This window comes from Papilio polytes, unplaced genomic scaffold, assembly GCF_000836215.1.
Source record: "Papilio polytes unplaced genomic scaffold, Ppol_1.0 DF823823.1, whole genome shotgun sequence".
NCBI classification, from domain to species: domain Eukaryota; kingdom Metazoa; phylum Arthropoda; class Insecta; order Lepidoptera; family Papilionidae; genus Papilio; species Papilio polytes.
Genome location: NW_013525381.1, coordinates 1149803 through 1174100, shown reverse-complemented (window position 1 = coordinate 1174100; position 24298 = coordinate 1149803). Strand labels below are relative to the sequence as shown.

General features: G+C 33.9%; 1 protein-coding gene across 6 annotated transcripts in view; it reads left to right on the top strand.

Annotated features, from left to right (window-relative positions):
• LOC106103392 overlaps window positions 1–24298 on the top strand; it is a 39027-nt gene that overhangs the window by 7696 nt on the left and 7033 nt on the right. For 4 of the 6 annotated variants that reach the window (XM_013283143.1, XM_013283144.1, XM_013283140.1 and 1 more), the window contains exons 2-3: window positions 17954–18154; window positions 19171–19334. In XM_013283143.1, coding sequence (XP_013138597.1) covers window positions 17981–18154; window positions 19171–19334 — 338 coding nt within the window. In that variant the 5' untranslated portion in view covers window positions 17954–17980. Of the gene's footprint in view, window positions 1–2576; window positions 2788–6622; window positions 6813–17953; window positions 18155–19170; window positions 19335–24298 lie in introns of those variants that run through there. The other 2 variants (XM_013283141.1, XM_013283142.1) reach the window with 2 other exon arrangements.

The window sequence follows — 24298 nt, the reverse complement described above, 5'->3', positions numbered from 1 at the left end:
TACCATAGAGTATAGAAAACTTTTTTACCTTCGACGCAGCATCTTGCATTGAAGCAGAAATATAGTTTGATAAACTGAATAAAATTGTTTGACAAGCGAATTTCAATGAAAATGTTTTTGAAAAAAAAAAGTTTCTTCACCCAGCACATATAAATTCAATTTATTTTAATTTTTAACTATTGTAATAATAACTGTTAACACTACAAAAGTATAACGAGGCGGAGCTAAAATTGATTTCCCTAAATTTTAAATTATTTAACTTTGAAATATTGTATTACTGCCTTAAAATATATATTAATGTAAATGCTGAAACAAATCTTAAATACTTCGCATCGTGAACACCACTTACAATCTGATAAACGTCAAAATTCGTAAATAATATGTAGCTTAAGCCTCACATATTTAAATGACGTTTCAGTATCCGGCTGTTAGCTAACAGCGTCAATATGGGACATATTGGTTACAAAATGACGTCACAATTTTATAAATGTAAAACATGATTATTTATGTACGAGCTAATCGATTAATTATAAATATAGAAGTAGGACATCGCTTATGACCTCTTTCTTGTCGATCGCATGATACATCGCTTGCAATGTAGTAATATTTAGTACGTAATTATGAAAATAAAGGCAGTCGTACTAGCTCCGCATTTAACAAACTCTGTTATCGTATTCCCGTCAAGGTCGTCCTCCAAACAACTCTATCATCCGTCATCTCAGTCACTACTGTACTTAGTCATATCACTTTCCACGCATATAAAAATTTATATCTAAAATGTTAAGCCTGCAATAAATACATTAGATCGTCTGACCCATATATTGTAAACAATGAAAATATTTTCGACTAGCTGTTGTTTGCGACTTCGCCCGCGTGAAATTTACACACAGTTAAATTACCTTTCTAACGGTGAAAGAATTTTTAAAATTGGCCCCGCAGTTTTTGAGTTATTTTAATAAACTCAAAAATACAAATCTTTCCTTTTAATAATATTACATAATTATAATAATAAATAAATAAATAATATTACAGATAACATAATTATTATTTTCAATTGCGGTTCAATTATTACCTTTCTGATAAAAAAAAGTGCCAAGAAAAAACGAATATGTACATTTAAAACAACAGTTTCTGATTCTTTGACCATCAAAATGTTCTAAAGTTGCATTTTATGTGTTAACTTGTTTCGAGAGGAAGTTTTTATTTACTTAATATTGAAAACATGTAAACAAAATGTCACGACTTGCTTATTACAGCGTCATAAATAAAGATTTATACAATTGCAAAATAATTTGTATGTAATAACTTGAAGTTGTCTCTACTTGAACTATTTTGGAGTGCATATATATAGGTGCACATATATAGGGCTTTTACCGACCTCTTACGGTAACCTTTTTGTGCCGTTGCGATCTATTATGGAATAAAAAAGTGAAAGTGTCGAAATTGTGTTGGTCGTGTTATACGCTACTGTTATCAAAACAAGCCGTCACGTAAACATCGTGCACGCGTCGAAGATAATGTTTGTTTGTTCATCTACCGACAGCGGTCAATGGGTTATATGTGGGGTAAAATGTTCCTAGAAAGCCGATGGTAACGTGAACCCGTGATATTTATCTATCTTTGGAAATAGACGTCGTGCTGGCAGCTTACGAGTACTTTGAAGATGGTTGATTCTGTTTAAGCATTTCTATAGAAGTGTTTTGCAATTTTAACAAATATTAAACAGAGATATAAAAGTAATGTGTATTTCTAGGTAAGTTTTAGACCATTACAATATGTTTAATGTAAGTAATTTATATTACTAAAGTTTTGTTTTTGAATTTTCTCATAGGGACAAAATGATCCATGGTATATTACCACAGACTGTCTTGTACACATGATTCCATATTGTAAACATTATGTTAAAATTCTATAAAAATAAGACGAGTAAAAGTCAAAAATAAAACTAAAACTGGTTTAAGGCGCTGTCATCGTCGTATCTTAGTGTGACAAAAGCACTTAGAAGCGCATGGGACGATTCGAACCCCACATATTTGCCGCCCCCATCTGTTTCCTTCATGCCATTCACGTATCGTGAGAATACAATGAGATATATTAGCTTATTGTGGATAAGAATTAGAATTTCTAAGAGATATTTCCTATTAATAATGATTAATGATGATGCATGTGTATGCATCCTATTTTTAAAGCAATGTATTAAACTATGTACCTGCTACAAACATGGGTCAAAACTAAATGAAAAAAGCAGTATTAATATTAACAACAAAAAATAATACCTTGAACCGATAATATGTGTTATGATAAGCGGCTACGTTTATTTTATTTTTATTTTTAAACTCGATAAAAGTCTAACTTAGATCTACTGACATCTTTACTCTATCTACGTCTCAAATTTAAAACACCAACCTAATAAATTAAAAATTATGAACATCAATAAACTTATAAGAGTCCACACTATCCTAGCGTGTAGTAAAGGCGCCGTGTACGCGGAAGAGGCCGACGTCGGCCGAAAGTTTATGTAGTTTTATTTCCCGTCTCGCTCGCGCATTAAAAACATCGTCCGAAGCTCGGCGGGCGCGCTTTCGAGCACGGCTAGTCGGCACGAATGCGTGTGCTTTTTGTATTAATATCGACAATGTAACAGTTTGTTTGTGTATACAGAAGTAAATTGTTTGAACGTAATTTATAGAATCTTTGGCCTCGTTATTTTGTGCGGGTAGTGAACTGTACCGGTGCGGTGGATGTTAGGAAATTAGTTTCGCAAGTTCGAATCTTTGAAGGAATCATGTGAGTTTTTAACTTGGCGTTTTCATTGCTTTATACTGGATATGTATAATGAAAGCTCCTGCAGCCAGTATTTATAGTAGTAACTTGGAAAATGGGCTGCATTTTTATATCATTTTTTAGTTAGAAAAAATAATCATTGTTATTGTAACAGGTTGATCAAACTAAATATGAAGGTATAATAAAAAAGTAATGTATTAATACAATCAGTACATTTTAATATTATTTATAAGGAAGTGCTAAAATGGACTACGCTAATCTTTCGGTTATCGTTTTGGACGTGGATGAAGACCATAATGATGCACGTGCGACATTATTTAAATGATTTATAGAGATCGTAACTATTAAAAGGGAAATGCTTTTACGTCATATTACGAGGACAGAATTAAGTTCAATCGGTTCCTTAATTCATTTCTATAGTTATAGAATTTAAAAATACAATATTCAAAATATTCTTTCATTTGTATTTCATGTTTTTTTTTATTTATTTTAATACAAAATAATATGAAAGTGTCCATAAACCTAATTGCGGGTGTGTCTGGACACTTTGGGTACAACACTATAAAAAGTAACAGAAGGTACCTAAGGTAAGATGTAATGTCTAATTGGGGATAATAAGTAAAACAATACGTTAATTCATTGAATACGATAATCCCTTGTCTAAGTCACGGTTCACTTTTTTTGCTGACAGTCGAACGTAGTGATCCCACGCGCAGCTTCGCCCGCTTCATAGAAAGTGCCGTCGCGCTTTGTAATAAGTTAAAAAAGAGTAAAACTAATCAATGCGCTAAGATTCACTTAGTATTGATATGTAATTAAAAATATATTTCATCTTCTACATAACATAGGTTAATTCTTCCTTAGTGGAGTTCTCAAGAACATTTAGCATGCGCATCAAAATGGTATAGACACTTGAGAATCAAAACCGCGATTATTTACATAATTGCATCATTCAGATAGTTCGGTGCTTACTCAGGGAGTCCCTTAGTGATGCATTAGTATAAAATGTACACACGAATATTACTACTAGCATTCGCCTGCGAATCCATCCGCGTGGAATGAAAAAAACAAAAGCGAGTAGCGTATGTGTTCTTCCAGACTATCCTCTACGTCTATGCCAAATTTCATTGAGATCCGTTCAAACTAAACGGCTACAAACTCTAAAAAACATCAATCTATTCATCTGTCAATGTAAACTTTCGCATTTATCAGTAAGAAGTAAATTTTAAAACACTAGTCAGTAATTCTGTCAGAAAGCTTTACTAAAGAACTGCTAAACGGTTTCATTTTACGATAAATTAAAATTTGAACTGTGTGATACTCAAATATGGTGACCGAAATAGTGTCATTTATCAAAGTAAACCATAAAACTAAAAATAGACAGGCGTGAAGCTTAAACAAAGAAGACAATTAATATTCCGTGAGAACTAAATGCAAATGCTCCGGCATAGAAGAAACTCGAACATTTTTTATTTCTAATTAAGTTGCCTTGAAGCGAGAAAAAGAGGTCGCCACCGTCGCTGTAATGAAGCTACATCGTTATACACCAATTGATCCCATTTTATAATCGTATCGAGTTACGTGTTGCATATTTTGTTTTGATCTACGCAAGACACAAATACAACGATGTGGGACAAAATGACGACCAGAATTGTCCTTCAAGTTCAGTCGCGGACAATTGTTTTGTAGTCATTTAGGTGAGTTATTCGACTTCAAAGAGAATTCCTATCCTAATTAGAATCGAATATCGCTCTTTATAATTTACCTTTCAATTATCTTCAACCTAATCGCATTGAAAGAGCGATATAAGATTTACCTTTACATCAAGATCTTCGAATGTATATATTTGTAAGTTTTAGCATTTATGTTTGACTTTGCGTGAAATTAAAAAAAGCAATTAGGCTATGTGTTCCTTTAAACTATGCTTAATATCTACTAAATTTCAACGAAATCTGTTCTGCCGTTTAGCCGGCAAAATCTAACAAACAACTATCCATACATCTATCCAACCATCCATATAAAATTTCGCAGCAAATATGAGTAAGTAGTAAATGGCAAATGTTTAAAAAATTGGTGCAATTGAAAATTAAACAATTTCACTTCCATTACCTATAACAAACTAATCGACACATTCCAGGTTATTGGGTCAAAGTAAAAGGGCGGAACTTATTTCTTTTGTATTTAGTCGGCTATTCATTTGTTTTCATTTTAATTAAGAGCGATGCTCGTTTCACTTTGAATTCATTCACAAAGCATTCTTGGCAAATTATAAACTATTCTAGCACTATTTTTAGATTAACGGGTAAAAAAGAATTTTTTTATTAATGTAGTGGTCGTAGTGCTAATTAAATTTTGTACTCAGACGTAAGTTACCAATGCTAAAATATGTGTTAACTTTTCTATGGCACCTATAAGTAAATATTAATTTGTTTTCGTACAGGTGTTTAGGCAGTGGTTTATGAATTAGCAACAGATTTTTAATAATAATCAACTAAAGAGAGAATTACATCAATTTAATTTAATATACACGTACCGTTAAACATATATTAAGTTATGTTGCATACAGTTAAGTTGATTATTAACATGTAATGTATCATTTCTTGCTTTCATTTGACTACACTTACTTATGTTACTTAGTCGTTATCGCTTTGAGAAATCCAGTACATTATAAATATACGGGATATAAGTACCAAAAATAAGTAAAAGAATTTACGTTGAACTAGAACTTTAAAAATGACAGATGATTTCGAAAATTTTCGCTAGATGTCGCTTACTTTAAAATTTGATCGGGGAAGGTTTTGTCCTACTGATCGTGTCTGTAAATTTATAAGAAACTAGATGAATATAATAGAATGTTATGTATTTTATTTGAAATAGACTACACTTTTTTTAAATACACATTTCACGTATAAATAAATAATATAAGAAATATCTAAATTTGTAAAACCTTGCTTCTCAAGAACAAAAATCTTTTTTGTAAGATGTCGTAGTATCCAAGGGGATATCAAAGCCCCTCTTCTATCCCTTTTGATGTCCAGGTGTTGGCTGCTTACACAATGAGAGCACTTCTTACTAAGTTCGAGTACCTTAAGTACACGCGGCTCGTAAGTAAACGCATTAGTGTAATGGGGTCACGTCGGAATCATTACTCGGAAAGTCAATTGTTTGTGCGATCGACGTTACTGTCGCAGGCTAAGGCAGTATGTTGACTGTTGCAGCGCAGTGGCAGGCATTTTATGCGTTCTTGAAATAGCTGCCATTATGATGAAGTATAATGGACGGTGTACACTTACTGTTTACATATTTGGCAGCCGGCTATTTGGATCAAATGTGGCCTTTTTATAGCTTACTATCGAATTAAGAAATAAAGCTTTGTATTACCCATTTAAGTATATCTTATCAGGTGTACATTTGTTCGGAAAAATGTTCTTTATTCGCCAGTGATTATTTGAAAATTAATAAAACCCTTTCCAGTACAATTACCATAATTCAAAGCCTGCACAAAAATGCTTCCGGCAAAATGAGAACATATTTGCCGGTCTTTAAACTTATGAAACGGAGATAATCGACCGTTTAACTTCTAAAATTATTAGCGGATGTGAAATTAAGGTACCGTAGAATTGTTACAAGGCATTCGCCCCACCGCCTGATGGCAAAACGGTGATTGTGTAAGACGAGGCGCTAAACCGTTTTTTTTTTGTTGAACAAGACGACGACCGCAGTTGTATAGAGCCGAGGTAGTTGAGGCCAGTGTTGGTGGCGCTGCAAGCGGCGCTCATCTCGCTTGAATAGGCCGGGCCGTTTGCGGAACAATGCAGGCTTGACGTGCGCACGCCGCGCCGGCGGGAAAGCGCGGGAGGGAAAACGCGCGAAGCCGGCAGTCTCGGGCCGCGAGCGCGAGCGGCCGCGCGCCGGACCGACCTATTGCCGCCCTGGCGACCGACGAGCGCCGCGCGCGCGGCGTCACCTTCTCGGAGCCCGCGATCAACGGCAATACTACCCCTCTCGCTGAAATTCAGTGTCAAAAGGTTGGTGACACCAAACGAGTGCGATCGAAAATCAACCCAGACCACAGTGTTTTAAAGTCCACTTTCCTGTTATTCCAATTCTACTATGAACGTCCCCAAATATCGTAGTAATCTAGTTGTACGATTACATCGCGATTGCTTTGGCATCGTATGCCAATGTGCAAGTGCAATCTGTCTTGATTTTTATTTGTTGCTTTTATTTAAAACAATACCGTGTCAAGCATCTCCTTATGGAGTAACCCTAAAAGTAGAGATGTATAAAAAGACATAAGTTACACAACAAAAGAGTTCCACATGTTCCTTGTCGATCGAATAAACGGAAACCACGAGTCGGCAATAAAGGCTAGAGTAGGAGAAATTGTGACCCAAATATCGTTTCTTACACTGAAATTAGATTGTGGGATTGCGTTCACATGAAACCGTCTAACTAAATCAAGCCAAGGGATATGTCATGCCCCAGAATACAGCAGCCACAGTCGGAGCCGACTAGGTGACATCACCGATTCTGAAATAAAAAAACAATGTGGAATATTGTATTGAATGCTATTATTTGAAAAGAGATTAAAGAAAAACTAGTAACGTATTAGTTTTACCCTTATATTACATGTAATTGCAAACTGTTGCATTTCAATAGATGTAGAAATATGCGTTTTTACCAGAGAATAAGGGTTATTTTCCAAACGCAAAACAACCATCTGTTGAATATCTTTTGATGACGAATTATTTCTTAATTAATACTGAAATTGCTGATAAGTATTAATACTATTTATGACAAAACAGTTTTAACTGGAAATGTTCGTTGAAAAATGAAGGTTTATTGAAAAGGTGTTCCCTATTTAAAAAGGTTCGCTACAAGTGTACCGACCTCGCCGCAACACCTCGTGCGTTATAATCGTTTGATGTTTTTTTTTATTTTATTTTTAAAAATATCCCCTTTTAGAACCAGAGCACATTTTTCGAATCCTAGCGATTTTCTCTCATGAAACCAATTAAAACGCGGTTTTAGAATTTTAGTTTAAAACTCGATAAATACTTTCTACATAGTTTTTTAATCTTAGTCAATTCCTTGACTAAATATGTTTAAAATATGTTGAAAAACCGATAAATTCGTCATTGACAGAAAATCTTACTAATATAAATGCGAAAATTTAGATGGATGGATGGTATTTGTTAGAGTTTACCGCCTAAACGGCTGAACAGATCTTAATGAAATTTTACATAGATGTAGGGCAAAGTATGTGGATTACATAGGCTTTTAATTTTTTTAATTCTGCAGTCGAAGTCACGGACGAAAGCTAGTTATACATAAATGGTAGTTTATTATGGTTATATAATTTTATATTATCAACGAACGACGGAAAACCTTAGATGGACTCTCCCAAGACGATTCATTGTTGCTACTTTATAAGGCACGATAAAGTTGTCTAGTCTGACGACGCGGTGGGCGATCTAAGTGCCATATTTCTTGTATATACATATATACCACCAAGCCTTTACCGTCATTCATAAGTCAACAGTTTACGATTTTATTTTTTTATACCGTTGGAAAACACAACAATTTCAAATTCAAAATTGTTTTGGTTCTAAAAAACAAATGTTTTTTTTTGTAGATTTTAAATTTAGTGCTATTGAATTAAAATGCAGTTATAATCAGCGACATTCAAAACAATTTATGTCAAAATTATTTTCAAATTAGCCTTATAAGATGGTGTAATAAAATGCAATAATTGTTGCAATTATATCAAATTATTCCGGGTACACATATGAAAGTCTCTTTAATTGAATGTCGAACAGTAATTGTTACGACAATTATAAAATTACTGTAAAGCTGGTTACACACCTTGAATTTTTACTGCACAGTTTGGCATGAACAGTCTGTCTGTTCTGTTAAAAAGTTTAACTAATATTTGCAAAGTCGTTAACACACATGCTTTTTATCATGGGTTGCTGGCTTTCATTTATTTTATCATTATTTAGTGATTCATCAGTAGTTTAACTATGTTTCAATGGAGTAAAACTCAAGTTATGTAGTAGGAGACGAACCAAAAACCAACGATTGGTTTAAAATAGCTAGGAAACCGGCCATTAATTAAACAGTCGAACTCTTCAATGTTTTCGAAGGTGTGTAACCAGCTTTAGGGCTACGGCATACGGTAGCCGGGGGCGATGTATTACAACATTAACAATTACTTCCTTCCATTGTTGGTGAAATATCCAATCGCAATCAGACTGACAAATTAAAACGTATTCAGTACGACGTGCATTTTTATATTAATAACAGTAATTAAATTGTATACAAAAAATACATGTTATCATGAACTTCCATTGTCAAAATAAAATTACATTGGAAGACGTTTATTTTCTACCCATATCAGAGAAATGTCATTTAACGGTTAACAATACAATTAGGTCGGAAACTTGTCATAGAAACGAACATGTACATATGTATGTGTCAAACATATCTCTTAGGGCGCAGTTTTATTATTCCTTATGCCAGCATGCGTGAACCGTTTTCATTATACCGTAGGACCCGCATGCGCTAGGCAATAGGGATTATTCCAAACTGTCACCCCGCTCTGTCCCCAAAGCGGGGTGACGGTTGGGAATAATTCGACCATGGTCCTTATATTTTCTTACCGTGCATTTCATTTGTCAAAAAGAGTTCCCGTACACTTGCTTTACATCTTCGTATCATTTGCTGTCATTAATATCGACTTTTGTATGACAGTTTATTATACGATAGTAAGTGGGAAGTGAATTTAGTTTTTTGGCAACGAAAACATATTTTAATCTCTGTTGTTTTAAAGAGAATGAAAGGGTGATGTTCTTCTAAAGGAGAAAATACACGATTAGAAATACACGATTAATTAAATTTCACTCAACAGATAGCTTGCATATTGATTACAGTGTCGGAATCGGATCCCCGCTGATTTCTATCTTCACGTTTATATAAATTAATGACATATCATTGACTAATGGTACTGGTTAAACCAGGCGATCTGTTATCTCTCAATTACTACTACTATCTCTCTATTACTATATTTGTTTACCATATAACTTTGAAAGAAGTGGGGACAAAATACCGACTACAAAAAAGGAGGAGGTGGATGGATGGTTCTCAATTGGATTATTGAAAAAATATCGTAATTTGAATATTTTTCTCCGTTGTTTTTGATCAATCGGTTCCTAATTTTTTCCAAGTACAAGTTCAATAACAGCTACTGATTTTATGAAATAAACAGAAGTTTATTATTATTAAGTTCAAACAATTACCATCATTAGAATATTCAAGGAGCGAATTCTTCAGTAAAGAAACGTTTAAAACTTTCGCTTCTTTTATAAATTGTTTGCAAGTACAAATAATACGTACCTCGGAGCGTCTGCGGAGATGAAAAGCAACACAAATTATAAAATCTAGCTCCCCGGGGCATTCAGGACTATTCACAGCTTCATTATGACGAGCGAATCCTGACCCATATTTTAGAAAAATAAAATAATGGGTGTGTAAGGATTATGCAACTTGGATTGCATCTCATTATTTTTACGTATGATGTGTTAAATGCAGATTTTTTAATTAAGATTACGTAAGGCATAACATCTTAAATCTTACTTCCTTATAAATGTAACTTTTGGATAGATCGATTGATGTTTGTTATCACGAATCTACAGAATGACTTCATAAATCTGAACAAAATTTGGTATAGATGTAGAACATAGACTGGGAGAACACATAGGCTACTGAATAAGTTCCTTTTTTTTAAATTTGCGTTGACCGGGTCGCGGGTGACAACTAGTTATACGTAAGAAATAACGTATTGCATTTTAATATATGTTTGATGTCGGAATTCAAGTCTAATTGCGAATGCAAACTTTCATTAGAAGATCATATTTGAAGTATTTTTTAACAATACGTAAATTTAGCGCAAAACTTTTTACTTATCCTTGTGAAATAGGTAAAAAATGTTTTTAACAAAACATTTTTTGGATATCTAGAGTTAAATATACGTATTTATAATTCGTTTTTATTCTTTGTACATATTTAAATCAATAGTGTCTGTCTCTGCGTGGCATTAGCCAACGAGCGGAAAATTATCCACCGACGACCAGGACGCGACGCTCTAACGAGCTTATTTACGTCCACAGACTCAAAGTGACTGCCTTCAAACGCCTTATCGTACACGTTATAATACACACTTCAATTATTTTGATAAATAGAAAAAGCTTGTATGTTTTTCTATTAAAATTATTTGTTGTACTATAAAAGCTTTGTAATCGCCTATATTTCTAAATAAAATAAAAAATGTTTTAAGTTTAGGTCTATTCCGTGTCTACATTATTTTCATTACTTCCATGATTTTATGTAAATGTCAAAGAAAGCACGTGTATAAAGTCCTAGGTTGTTTTGAAGAATAATTAAAAATTCAATAGGAAATGGAAGCACGCGACATTTACATCATAAAGGAACGCATTTCAGGTGACGCTGCGACGTAAAGAAAATGTTTGGCGTCAATTTCTTTGAGCCTAAGATAGGTGTTAATTATACGAAGACGATTACTTAGGGGCTCCTTTGATGACTTGTTTATAACAAACTGCATCTAACTTTATTCTTGACTATCGTATGCTTAGTTATTTTTAACCGATATAAGAACATGTGGACGTAGGACAGGTTCTAGGTAGAGGAATTTTAGGTAGTAGTTTTAAGGCGTCGTAACTTCGATACCTTTGATCTAATTCTCTTTTTTTAAAAAAAGCAATATTTTTACGGGTGTCCTATGTTTGGTTAAAGTCATGGAATGGCTTGTAAACGACATAATTAAATGCTACCAAAGATATATATGAAGTAGTAAAGGTGAAGGGCCATATAAATAATTTATATTGATCTGACGACGCGAGGAATGTTAATTTCCTGAATGCGGTGCAAAACGCGTGTCTCCCGTCGACGCGGGATTGAAAACAAACCTAGTTTGAGACCCGGTTCCGCTTTTGTCGTATTCTATTTGCGTTCACGGTTCAACTGAATCCAAACTTTAACTGCCTATAGCGAAATCTTTTATGTTTTAAACTTTAATATCTTCAGAGATCGAAACTGTTTATGGATCATTCGAGTGTTATAAACGAGCGAAATGGTTCCGCTTTGAAATTAGAGCAAAACAAAATGTAACGTGATATTTACGTGAAACGGGTAAGAGACCTGTGGGAATTGAGCTATGCCTTTGTAAACTAAACAGAAGACTGTCGGATTTCGATTTCAAAACAATAATTCCGTTTCATAATCGTTGTATACGAAATTCTAAAAGCGCACACCTGGAACTAAACTATCGCAAAACTGTTGTGCGATTGTCATTTTGCAGCCAATTCAACTGTTTAGTTGCGTTAAAAATTGAGTATTGTGTGCACTTCCATATAAGTTCATATAAATCAAAGCGAGACTACACAGTTGTGCGATAGTTTAGTTACAGATGTGCGAACGCTCTTACACCATGTTGTCATATCTCAATACAATGTTAATTTCAGTTTCTGCGTAAGACAAGATTATTGATTTTGCTAACTGGGGAAGATCTTAAGCAGTTGGTAAATTTTAGTTAAATATGTAAACATTATGAAGAAACTCTTCAAATGAACGTGAATAGGAAATAAGATGTAAAGGTTTGCTGGAGAAGAATGTATTTTCTCCACTCAACATTCCGCTAACCTAGATTTTGAAAACCCTCCTTTGTAAGAGTTACGTATTCAGCTGGGACTTGAAGGTAACGCAACAGATGTCGCTTTATGCGGATAATCATATTCAAATTTTTACGACTAGCTCTTTTTCAAGACCTTGTCCGCGTGAAATTAATAAAAAAATCTACAATAAATGTAGCCTATGTTATTCACGGATAATGTAGCTTTTTAAAGGCGAAAGAATTTTTGAAAATGATTCAGTAGTTTCGTCACCTATTCAATACAAACAAATAAACAAATCTTTTCTTTATATAAAACTAGCTGTTGCACGCGACTTCGCCCTCGTGAAATTAGAAATTAATAAAAAAAACATAGCCTACGTAAGTCAATGATAACGCTTTTTTATGGTGAAAGAATTTTGAAACCGGCTCAGTAGTTGAGTTATTTTAATACACACAAAAATACAAACCTGTTCTCTTTATAATATTAAGTATAGATTAGTACACATGCTAACATTATTTAAATGTTATTTAATTCGTGTGACATCAAATTAATAGCTAAAATAACAGTTTAGTTGTTTTCGATATTCACAATTAGTTTGAAATCATTTACCAAAACTCTGTTACGAAAACACAACGTTGTTCGAAATTTAAGGATAAAACGTTGGTTAATTCAACGGTTCAGTGGCCCCAGGCCAAAGTACTTATCTCTGTATTTATCTATCTGTCACTAACAAGACAACGAAATAAATTACCTACCCATATTGAATAACTCCGGTCTACAAAGACACAACAGTGTTATATATCTTACTAATATTATAAATGCGAAAGTTTAGATGGATGGATGGATGTTTGTTAGAGTTTGTAGCCAAAACGACTGAACGGATCTCGGTGAAATTTGACATAGACAAGATACTCTGGAAGAACACATAGGCTATTCATTTTTTTTTTAATTCCACGCGGACGGAGTCGCGGGCGAAAGCTAGTTTTTAATAATTGGATACCTTCTTTTGCTGACGGATAACTTGTTGACATTTTCACATTGAACAAAGTTATATTGAGTTTGTGGTAACATTCGCAGTAGTAATTCAATACAATTGGTAACCGTAGTTATATGCCGTGGCACCTGCTATGTGTTTCCTCTGTTTGTCCTAAGACAATTAATTGGATGGTTTGCAGTGGAAATCGACTGTTATAATAGCTGTCTATAAAAAAATAAAACTGGCTGGTTATATTAATTATTTTTTTACTCTGTAAGTCTTAATGTAGATCGTAATTCATATGTAAAAATAATGAAGTAGTTAAAAGAAGATCAACAGATATCCGCTTGTACTAATTCATAGGCATATTTTAATCAAATCTGTTTATAGAGCCGTTAATGCACGATTTACTTCAACGTTGACCTATTTTCTTGATTGTATATCATATTTTTCTCGACGTCAATTCGAAATTAGGCCTCCGGGTGAATCGTAAAACAGATTTAAACGGTATAATGTTTTATTGCTTGAACAAGGATCGGTTTATTGCGATCAAAATTTACTAATAAAAATGATTCATTCAGTTTTAAAATCATAGCAAATTGTTTATACATTTCAAATAAATTCATTGTATTTGGTTTCTGTCTTTTTAGAGCGGGCGCACAACTTTGAGTAAACTATCGCACTATTGTTGAGCGATTGTCGATTGTTTTGCAGCAAATTCAACTGTTTAGTTGCACAACTAAAAGTCGAGTAGTGTGCGCACCTCCATATAAGCTCATAGGAATCAAAGCAAAACTAAACGGTTGTGCGATGGTTTAGTTTCAGGTGTGCACACTCTTAAAATCTTCATGCAGCTAGTGGAATCATTTTCTTCCAACGACTGATTGAACGAAGAGCATTACCTCACTCTTCCTTTTAGTTTAATTAAGACAAAATTAACCTTGTATGGGTATGTGTAACTTTACTTAATAAACTAGCTGTTCCCGTGCGACTTCATCCGCATATTTGTCAAATTATCAATTACAAATGTCAAAATGACATGACATAACGACAACCTTGCTTCCTTGATGTTGGCAACTTACGGTCTCTTTCCCACATTAGGGTTTTTATCCAAACCCCTAAGTTTAACGGCGTTAAAATATATAGCCTAAAGCGTGATGCAAGTGTAGGGCTTTTTAATAAAAAAAGAATTATTCAAAAATATGCTGTGATTGCTGAAATCTTAGGCAACAAAGAAGTGTTTGTTTACGCTTTATTATAATCGTATAGATAGAGAACATTTGTTACATTGGGATGTATAAAAAAACTTTATTTCTCACTATTACCACATTTAAAAAATGAAAATTTCAAAAGTTTATAACGTTTGTAAAACTATAACATCGACGAATTAAATATGAAACAAAATGTAAAGTTTTACAAATGCAGTAAGCATTGTGCACTTTGCATTGCAATGCACTTTGGAAAGTTTTCTCGTTGGAAATACATTGTGTAGTTGCTCCTTAGAATTCATGCATTTTAAAATAATGAAGTTGTTTTTAAAATTTTGCATCTATTGACGTTTTTTGAACACAATCCTTGTTCTAATTTATACGATGTAATAAATCCGTTACACCCATCCTGAAACAATATACGTAGAAATATCTGAAACCGTTTAAATGTCCACTGTCACTTTTTACTTATATTGCAAAAGTTGTGCATTTTACTTAGAATGCATTATTTATAACTGTTAACTTACATCGCTCTCGGAAATGTTTGAATACCGTCGCTCGCATACAGTATGCGAATTCACACCTGTGAATAGAATTCTAGCTGTTCATATCCGGTGTAACCGTAGTACAAGAATAATAAAACTTTAACGAGTGACTTATACTTAATTTACATTTATGTTACATTTTGGAAGTAACTTTTGTCTGTGTGAGAACAAATTTATTTCGCAGTTCGGTCGAGTCGGAAGTGTCTCTCAAGGTCGAGTGTGGCTTGTGATTGATTAGGCATGAAACCCTCGACTTTTGAAGCATTCAGCCTTGACGAAACAAAAGAAGGAATCGAACGAAAATACATTTACAATTTTAAAATTTTATGTAACAAAACTTTAAGCGAGATAAGTAATTACAGTATACAGGGATAAATATTACTAAATCATGAGACTATATCAACCCACTTCTGGTCATAGGCCGTTACCTTCTGTATTTTCAATTAACTATAATAACAAACCTTCTAAAATTTCCAAATCTAAAAACTAAGCAAAAAGTTATTTAAAAGCTGCGTTCAAATACTACATACAAAAACATGACCTTCATAAAGAAATATTATTTAAAAGGCATCAGTGTGATTGTCAATGACTTCTTTATTCGCAGTTAATTCCACTGGATTATGTTTCGAGTTCAAGTTTGAAATTCGATCTTACAACTTCCTAGGACCTAGGTTTAACAGGCAGTTTATATTTGTTACTTGTTGGTCACAGTCCAGTGACCTCCTGACCTCATTTATGTCGAATCGATCGCAAACAATAGCTTTGTTAAGTCACAACTCGCAATTTGTAACGTGTGTGTAATATACGCAAATATGAATATAACAACATAAAAAAATCATTTTTTCCCTCACTTCTTTAATTATCTAATAAATTTAAAAAATTGCCAATATACTTAATTCCAGCTGTCGAAAAAGTTTACAAATGCCTAACATGAGATAATCCTTGCAACATGTCTCCGTTTATTGTAAAAAAACTAACGTCTACATTTTGGAACATATCTTGGACTCTACATTCCTATATTTGAAATCGACGTCCTACACCATAACTGTAATGTAAGAAAAACCTTCTAAATTCATACTATAGTTGATACCAACCACGGAGACTATGAAGGCTTGCCACCCACATTAATGCGGATGGGACCCAGTATTCAATGAATGCTTTTCACTCGCACGATAAAAAGCGAAACAGCACAGGAACGTATCAGCATTTATATCGTAGATAATTGTGCTTATGAAAAATAAGCTCAAAGCTCCAAGCTTTTGTAGGAATCTTTTATCAGGACTCCCACTCTTAGTACTCTAATATTTTTTTTTCAAAAAGTAATAATGTCTTTAATACTAAATGGTGGCTTACAAAATGACTTAGTAACCAATCAAAATATAACGAATAGAACTACAAAATTGACAAGGTCTGGTTACGGCCACGATCGTTATTCAATTAGTCGTAGTTAAATGACTCGTTTTAGTGTCGGGTTTCACTGTAATTTTATTGGATAACAACCCTTTCCTCGAGATTTGAGTTACTGCTAATTGACAATCTTTGTAGCTGAGAAATTGATGGAGGAAAAGTCTCGCGTATTTTAACTTGAACGGGTTTGTCAATTTGTTTAAGAACATATTGAATTTTTATAATATATTCATGTCTAGATAAATACAACTGGTACTTATAAAAGGAAAATAAATAAGCCTAATTCTTATGTAAAATTTTACTATAACAGAAAGTACTACAAAAACTATGTTACTCAATTGAAATTTTTGTTTCAAAAACTGTATTCTGTTCAGAAAATATTTGTTTTCAATTTATTTCCCTTTCATTGGAAAAGTTTTAATATCTGGATTTTTGCTGACGGAAGAATTTTTATAGAGGTATAACCTAGTTTTTTTTTTTCAAAGTTACCGTAGGATGATTCTGGAATTAATTTAGAAAATGTACCGGAAATTGAAAACACGTTTGACTCTTTGAAATAGAGTGCAAGTTTGTAATCAAAATTTGTACTTTAACATCAAATGTTTTTTTACTTAGGTTAGTATTTTAAAAAAAATAATGCATTAGATTTTCTTTTGCTATTAACTTTTGTTGGCGAATCGAAACATATTTGAAACAATACCATGTTTCTCATTTTCTCGTTTTTTAATGAAGTAGGTAGTAAAAAAAATATCGTGTTATTGAAAATTACTATAAAGAATCAAGACAGAAATATCAAAGGAGAAGAATTTAAGCCCCGCTAACTTTTTTGTCGACATTAAGAACTGGATAACATGTACTTAAAATAACTAGCAGGGCAATAAGTGGAGCGAATAAATTTAAAAGTTGACATTGAGAAATATCGACTCTATCAACTCGTTGTTCCAGTTCCGTGGTCAATATGTTTATAAAAGTTTTAATGAGCCGTTGTCACGTGAAAGTTTACCGCTTTTAGATCGATCGTTGTTAAATAGACTTTAGTTTTAATATGAACTTTTTATGTTTAAACGAATACTATAACACTCGCTTAAATTTATTATTCAAGCATATGTCTTACATTTCTTTTTACAATGTGTCATGACTAGCTGTTTCTCGCAACTGCGTCCGCGTGAAATTAAACACAAAAATAGCCTATGTTACTGATAACATGGCTTTTTAACGGTGAATTAATTTTTGAAAACGGCTCATTAGTTTTAGAGTTGCTGCATACAAAGCTGTTTCTTCATCTTGTCTTCATTTCACACTTCATTTTGAATTGGTTAGTAAAACATGATGTTTGTCCAGGTGCGCGTACGTGAATTCTACATCGCGATGCAGCGTTGCCCCTACATCCACGAGATGAAGGAGCGGCTGCTGGGCGCGCCCCCCGAAACCCCGGACACGAGGGAGGCCAGAGAGGCGCGGGAGGCGAGGTTAGCGGGGGAGGGACCCCGTGACCGCGCACTCGAACAAATTCAAGACACCCAGGTCGGCACCATCGTCAAAGTAAGATGTCATCCTCATCACCATTATAAACGCAACACATTACAAATTGAATGGCGGCGTTGAACATGCGAAGCTTTGTGTATACGCTGTACAGTTTACTATAAGATTCAGATATGCCTGGTCAGTTGCCTATACAGGATAAAACGTCATGCAGAACGTAAAGTGTGGCCTACAACATAAATATAAAAGGAAACTGTTGATATAATAAATACCGAATTATACAATGAAAAGGATAGGATAGAAACTTCTAACAAAGAACAAAGTAAATGTTTACATACATAAATTTAAAACTCTCAAAGAATGTGGTAATAATGCTCGTGCAAAAATAAACAACACCTCAATTCAAGGACATTCATAGTTTAGAAATATTTCACTAGTTAGTAAACAGCTTAAATTCGCCGACACATGTTGTAAAAATTGAATTTATGGTTTTCTTAATTTATGTAACTCTATAACGAACTTGTAAGATCTAACAGTTTCTTAGATTGTTAAGTCTATTAATTGGGATTAAAAAAACTATAAAAACACTTCTAATTACCATCTATTGTAAGCAGTAATTATTTATGGTAATTATAAAATATTTATGCATTGTTGTGTTTACTGTTTCGTCATCTATTACATCATCAGATATTTTAAGATCCGTCTCCGTATCGCGAGGCATACTTAATAGTTCCTGGTAAATTTAATTATTGAAAGGGTTAAGGTAAGAAGACAAGAAAGGCATTGTTGTATCGTAATTATTAGATAATCTACAGCTGCCTTATGACCGGTTTCCCAGCTACGTTTAACCATTCGTTAATTTTTTTGGTTCGATAAATTCATTAAGTACATTACCGTACAACTTATTTTAAGGTTTTACTCCGTTGAAACATACGTCAACCAATACTAATGTATCGAAAGATGGTACCAAATAAGTGGGAACTTCAGAAACCCAGCATAAATCGCTCATTAACTATCCAGTACCCTGCTCTCCCTGTTAAATTCATAGTGTTTTACAAAAATGATATCTGTTTTAGCTGAATTCCGACGGGTACGGTTCGCATACGTCGCCGGCGCGGGCACCGCTGGTGACGGATGAATGCGAGGCGCCCGCGGATGAGACGGACGCTCTGTCGCCCACAGAAGCAGTACTACGGTACAGAGCTTGCTGTCAGCCGGACACTACGCCCAAAAATGCCAAGTGAGTACCTAAGATACAAATCAAATTGATTACTCGTGTCCGAACACCTCGCTTGTGGAACTGTTCGTCTATTTCGAGATCTTTACGTACCCTAATGTGAGTAATATGACCTTGAAATTTATAGGTGAAGATAAATTATTTAATAGTGTGAAAGAGGATATGCTTAAGAAAGGAGTGGATTCAGATATGACGGCTGATAGAGATGTATGGAAGAGCAGCACATACTGTGCCGACCCTCCATAAGGGAAAGGGGAAGTTGATGATGATGATAAATTACGGTATTTGATGTTGCTGGTTTATAGGGCTTCATATTATTTCCAAATATTGTATTTAATATCTGCGTTGATAGCATGACGATATCTTCGTAGGCCCCACATACTACAATATAGTATATTGAAAATTCTCTTGTAATTTAAGGGGAGGTCCGTTTATGATCACATATAATTACGTGCGTTCAAAAGGTTATTTGAAAGCATCGAGATAGAAGGCAGTGGACGATGCATCTCATTAGGTATAACAACAAGCGACAACACAACAAACGTGTTTGTAGTCGCTTTGTGCTGCGAATCGTAATGGTATTGCTTTTGACTGCAAAGTACTGGACCATAGTCCATATGCAATATACGGACATAGAAAATATTATTTGTTTACGTTATATTCGTACAGTGAGTTTCGACTTAAAATAATTTGTTGTTTCTTCACATTCTCATAAAAAAACATATATAGTGTCATGTTTATTGTATACTAGTTTTCTTCCGCGTGGGATTAAAAAAAAAACGAAAATAGGCATTCTATTTGTTCCTCTTGACTATCCCCCACACCTATTTATGCCAGATTTCATTGAAATCCATCCATCTAAACTTTCGCATTTATAATATTAGTAAGATTAGTAAGATCTATGGTATAATTTAAAAAAAAACTGGCAACATTTACCACTAATAAGAATATATCACACTTAACCTATCAAATGGGTTATAGCCCTATTATGTTACGTATAAAACGTTTTATTAAAAAAGCCTCAATAGTTTAAAAATACACAAAGGAGAGGAAGCTGTAATCAAAGCGGCTCTACCTCGGATGGACGGTCAATCGATTAAATGGTACGCGTACCAATAAAGCACGTGCGATATTTAAATCAATGAATAATGAACTTTACGTCCTTGTAGTAAAGTTTATAATCGTTTGATTCGTGTTAGGTTTATTTAAGCGCGGTCAGGAAGGCAGTGGTGCGTTGTCGAACGTGGACATGTAATCGGTCACTGCCTTGATTCCCGGATGTAAGGATTAAACTGGTACTTTGATTTCCTACATGTTCTTAGTGTAAACTCCATAACTAACAATATTTAACACCAGCCAAATGGTCAAATATCGACCTGTAAAGGCTGTCACTAATTTGGTCGGTAATAATGTTTTCTACAATTTTGTCATGCCTTTATACATGTCAAAAAATGCTTTGTATTTTAGGATTAATCATGCGATTGTTTACTATAGAAGTTAGTGACTCTTATTTTTTGTTACATTTAAGTGTCGTCTAGCGCCATCTAGTTTAAAGAATGCTAACTAGAAGGAAACATGTCAGGCCATTCATAACCTCACATATATTTTGTGTTTTCTAGCTAAGTGTTAGAGGCTATCACGAATATCTACATAACAATTACGAAAACTCATTTGTATCTTCACCGACAATTGTTATATGAAATTTATTGATTTATTTGATCTGTTGGGCCACTGCACAAATCTAATACCAATTTTATCGATATCGTCACGACAATGTTGTTAAGAATAATTATGATAGCTCTCTGACGTGAATAATGATTTGTCACTAAAATAAAAAGATGTTTTCGTCAATGATAAAACTGTCAAAATAAAAAAATGCAAATCCTCAATCTGCTGGGGACAGAAATAACGTAAAGAATGATGTTATCATTTCTAAAAACATTCGTTTAATTATGCTTATGTCATTTCTTGCGTGATGTTCATTTATCCTGGAAACTTGAATACAAATAGATAATCACTAATAGTCACACACAGATATCGTTATAGCATCTAATTAAATAGTTTGATTATACGTATCATAAAAACAGTCATGCAATTTTTCTCTTCGGTTACATCTTTGTCCAATCAGCAGTTACTTAACTACCACAAATGACCTTAAATCTAACCATGTAGTTTTAACCAAAGACTAGCTGTTCTTGTACGGCTTAATACGCGTGAAATTATAAACCCTTATTGTTTAGATTTATCAAATTCTCTCATTGCAAATATCCAAAATTCAAATACATAAATAACAACGAAGGACTGACATCGGAGGTATCTAACAATCAATCAATGGCAACGTTGTTTCCTTGATGTTGGCAGCTTGTAGTTTATGGTCCCTTTCCCACATGAAGGTTTTTTCCGATTTATTTATCCCCTAAGTTTAATAGCGTGAAAATATATAGCCTAAAGTGTGTCGTAAGTGTAGGGCTTTTTATGAATGAAAAAATTATTTAAAAATATGCTGTTATTACAGACATCCTTAGCCACAAAGTAGTGTGTGTTTACGCTTTATTATATTAGTATAGAAGTTTAGATTACTAACTGGAATCGAATAATTCCAGGGACAATGAACACTCAGCCTTATCCGTCTAGACAACAGCGTGCGAGTCTCAGGCCCATTAATGGGTGCGTTTAAAGTCAACCGACCAAAACGATATGCAAGTGTGTATTGTGCGATACAAGGCCGATTATATTATGTCATTGACGGGTTTAAACTCTCATTTGAATTGCTGAGACGCGACTGTCGTCTGGTCTCGCATACTTAGCGATGGGATGCATTCAATGAACGTCTGCATCTTAATCCGCGCGCTAAAGATTACGACAGTTTCTGAAGACTCTGTTTCAAGTTTAAATAAATAAAACAAAATAACATTTACTCTTATCAACACTACAACATAATTAGGAATAAGAGAAAAAAACACAAAGTAATTAAAAAAAATAATAAACACGTAATTACAGGACAAACAGAGTATTTAAAATGTGTATTGCAGTGCTGACCGGATTGGGTCCTCGCTCAGCTATAAATGCTGGATACTTCTGATCGAAGCACCCAGCGTTGATCTTCCGCGAGAACCAAAAAATGTTTGATATTGTAACTATGATTTGTCATTTACAAATGTTCTTGCATGCACTTTAATGCTAACGGGATTTTAAATCACTTTAAAGCGCTCTACAACTGTTAAGATTTGAAACTCCACTACGGTTAATATACATTACAATTAAGAGCGCGGGCACATATTTGACTAAACTATCGCACAATTATTTAGTCGCGCTTTGATTCCTATGAACTTATATGGTGGTACGCACACAACTCGACTATTAGTTGTGCAACTAAACTGTTAGTGCAAACGACCATGGCAACAAGTTGAATTTGCTGCGAAACAATCGACAATCGCACAACAGTTGTGGTGCGACAGTTTAGTCAAAGGTCGCCCGCTCTAACTCGGAGGACATCGGTGTTAAAAGTTATCTAGGAAAATAACTTCGTTCTTACAATAGAATTATTTCAATGCTAGAGAACCTAAGTGAATGCTTTAATAGCCACTACTGACTGAAATATATTCAGCACAAGTAGGCGTCTTTTTTTTCTCACAAAAGATTTTCTCAAGTTGTCCATTGTATTTGTACAAAAGATTATATTCTTATATTCTAGAAGCATTTGAGATTTGTGGTATACAAAATGTATTGTATTATAGTTAAAGAAAATTCTTTTTCATGGTAAATAAAATAACCAGATGAGAAAATAATTTAAGAAATAAACAGTTAGAAATATTATAAAATTGTAGTATCTATTGGTTGTCAGGTTTGATTTCTGCCAAGTTTTTTTTTTTTAAATTAAAACGTCGATATGTTTTGACTATGTTAACCATCTCTGTCTACCTCAAGTACTAATATAAGTCTTGAGAGCTGACGGACTAATTTAACTAGACTTCAGTTATGTAATGTACTTGTTTCCCAATTTTTAACAGTCGCATGTTAATTTTGTCACAGTACTGTAACCTACTAATTAAATTTTAACTCATTCGGAGTTCATTAACACAATAGATGTTGTGTAATAAGGTATTACTATTAGAACATATTATTCAGCACGTCTTTCCATCCTTCAAGAAGGATGTAATCTACAAGAATAAACACATATTGTTTTGTTTTCAAAGCCACTAAGGACATTTTTAAGACTAGCCATTTAAATAATGTGCTATAGTATTACGCAATGACCCGTATTAAACATAAATGGATACCAACAATGTCGCGTGACGTAGTACATATAGATCACAGAGATAGGTATCTAGTACAACCTATTACGTAGTGCTTGTAAACGCTTAGTTCGTTAACCTCCAACAAAGTAAGGGGTCAGCAAAGTTCAAACATAGAATGGATGCATTGTATATCCTTGATTAATTAAAATATATGTTGTTGAAGAGCCTAGTTATTAGTGCTGGCATAAAGTGCGCAGTATTTTAAGGGCGTTTTTCGCTTCTTTTGGGAAGCAAGGGCCGGGTCAGTGGGTCGCGCGCGCAGCCTCCGGAGCTCGCTGGGAGACGCGTATCTATCGACCGAGCTCCGGCTCAAGCTAGGGTTGCTACACAATATTTTAATATACTTTATTGTGTATTTTTTTACATCTATCGTAAAGAGTACACATTTATTATTTATCTTTACATTATTTATGAATACAAATACAAAACAAATGGCATGTTATTTTTAATAATTAAATTAAAAATTTACTGTTAATATACATGGTGCGTGACAAACAATAATAAGCACGACATCGATCGGTATTTCAACAACTCTTTTAAATGTTTAATTACTAGGGCACTCGAACCCAGACGTGTGATATATAGGACTTTATAACGCCCATGCACTTTTGCATTACATACGACCCTTTCGTTGGCATCAAAGAAGTAATTCCACCAAATGACATCCCC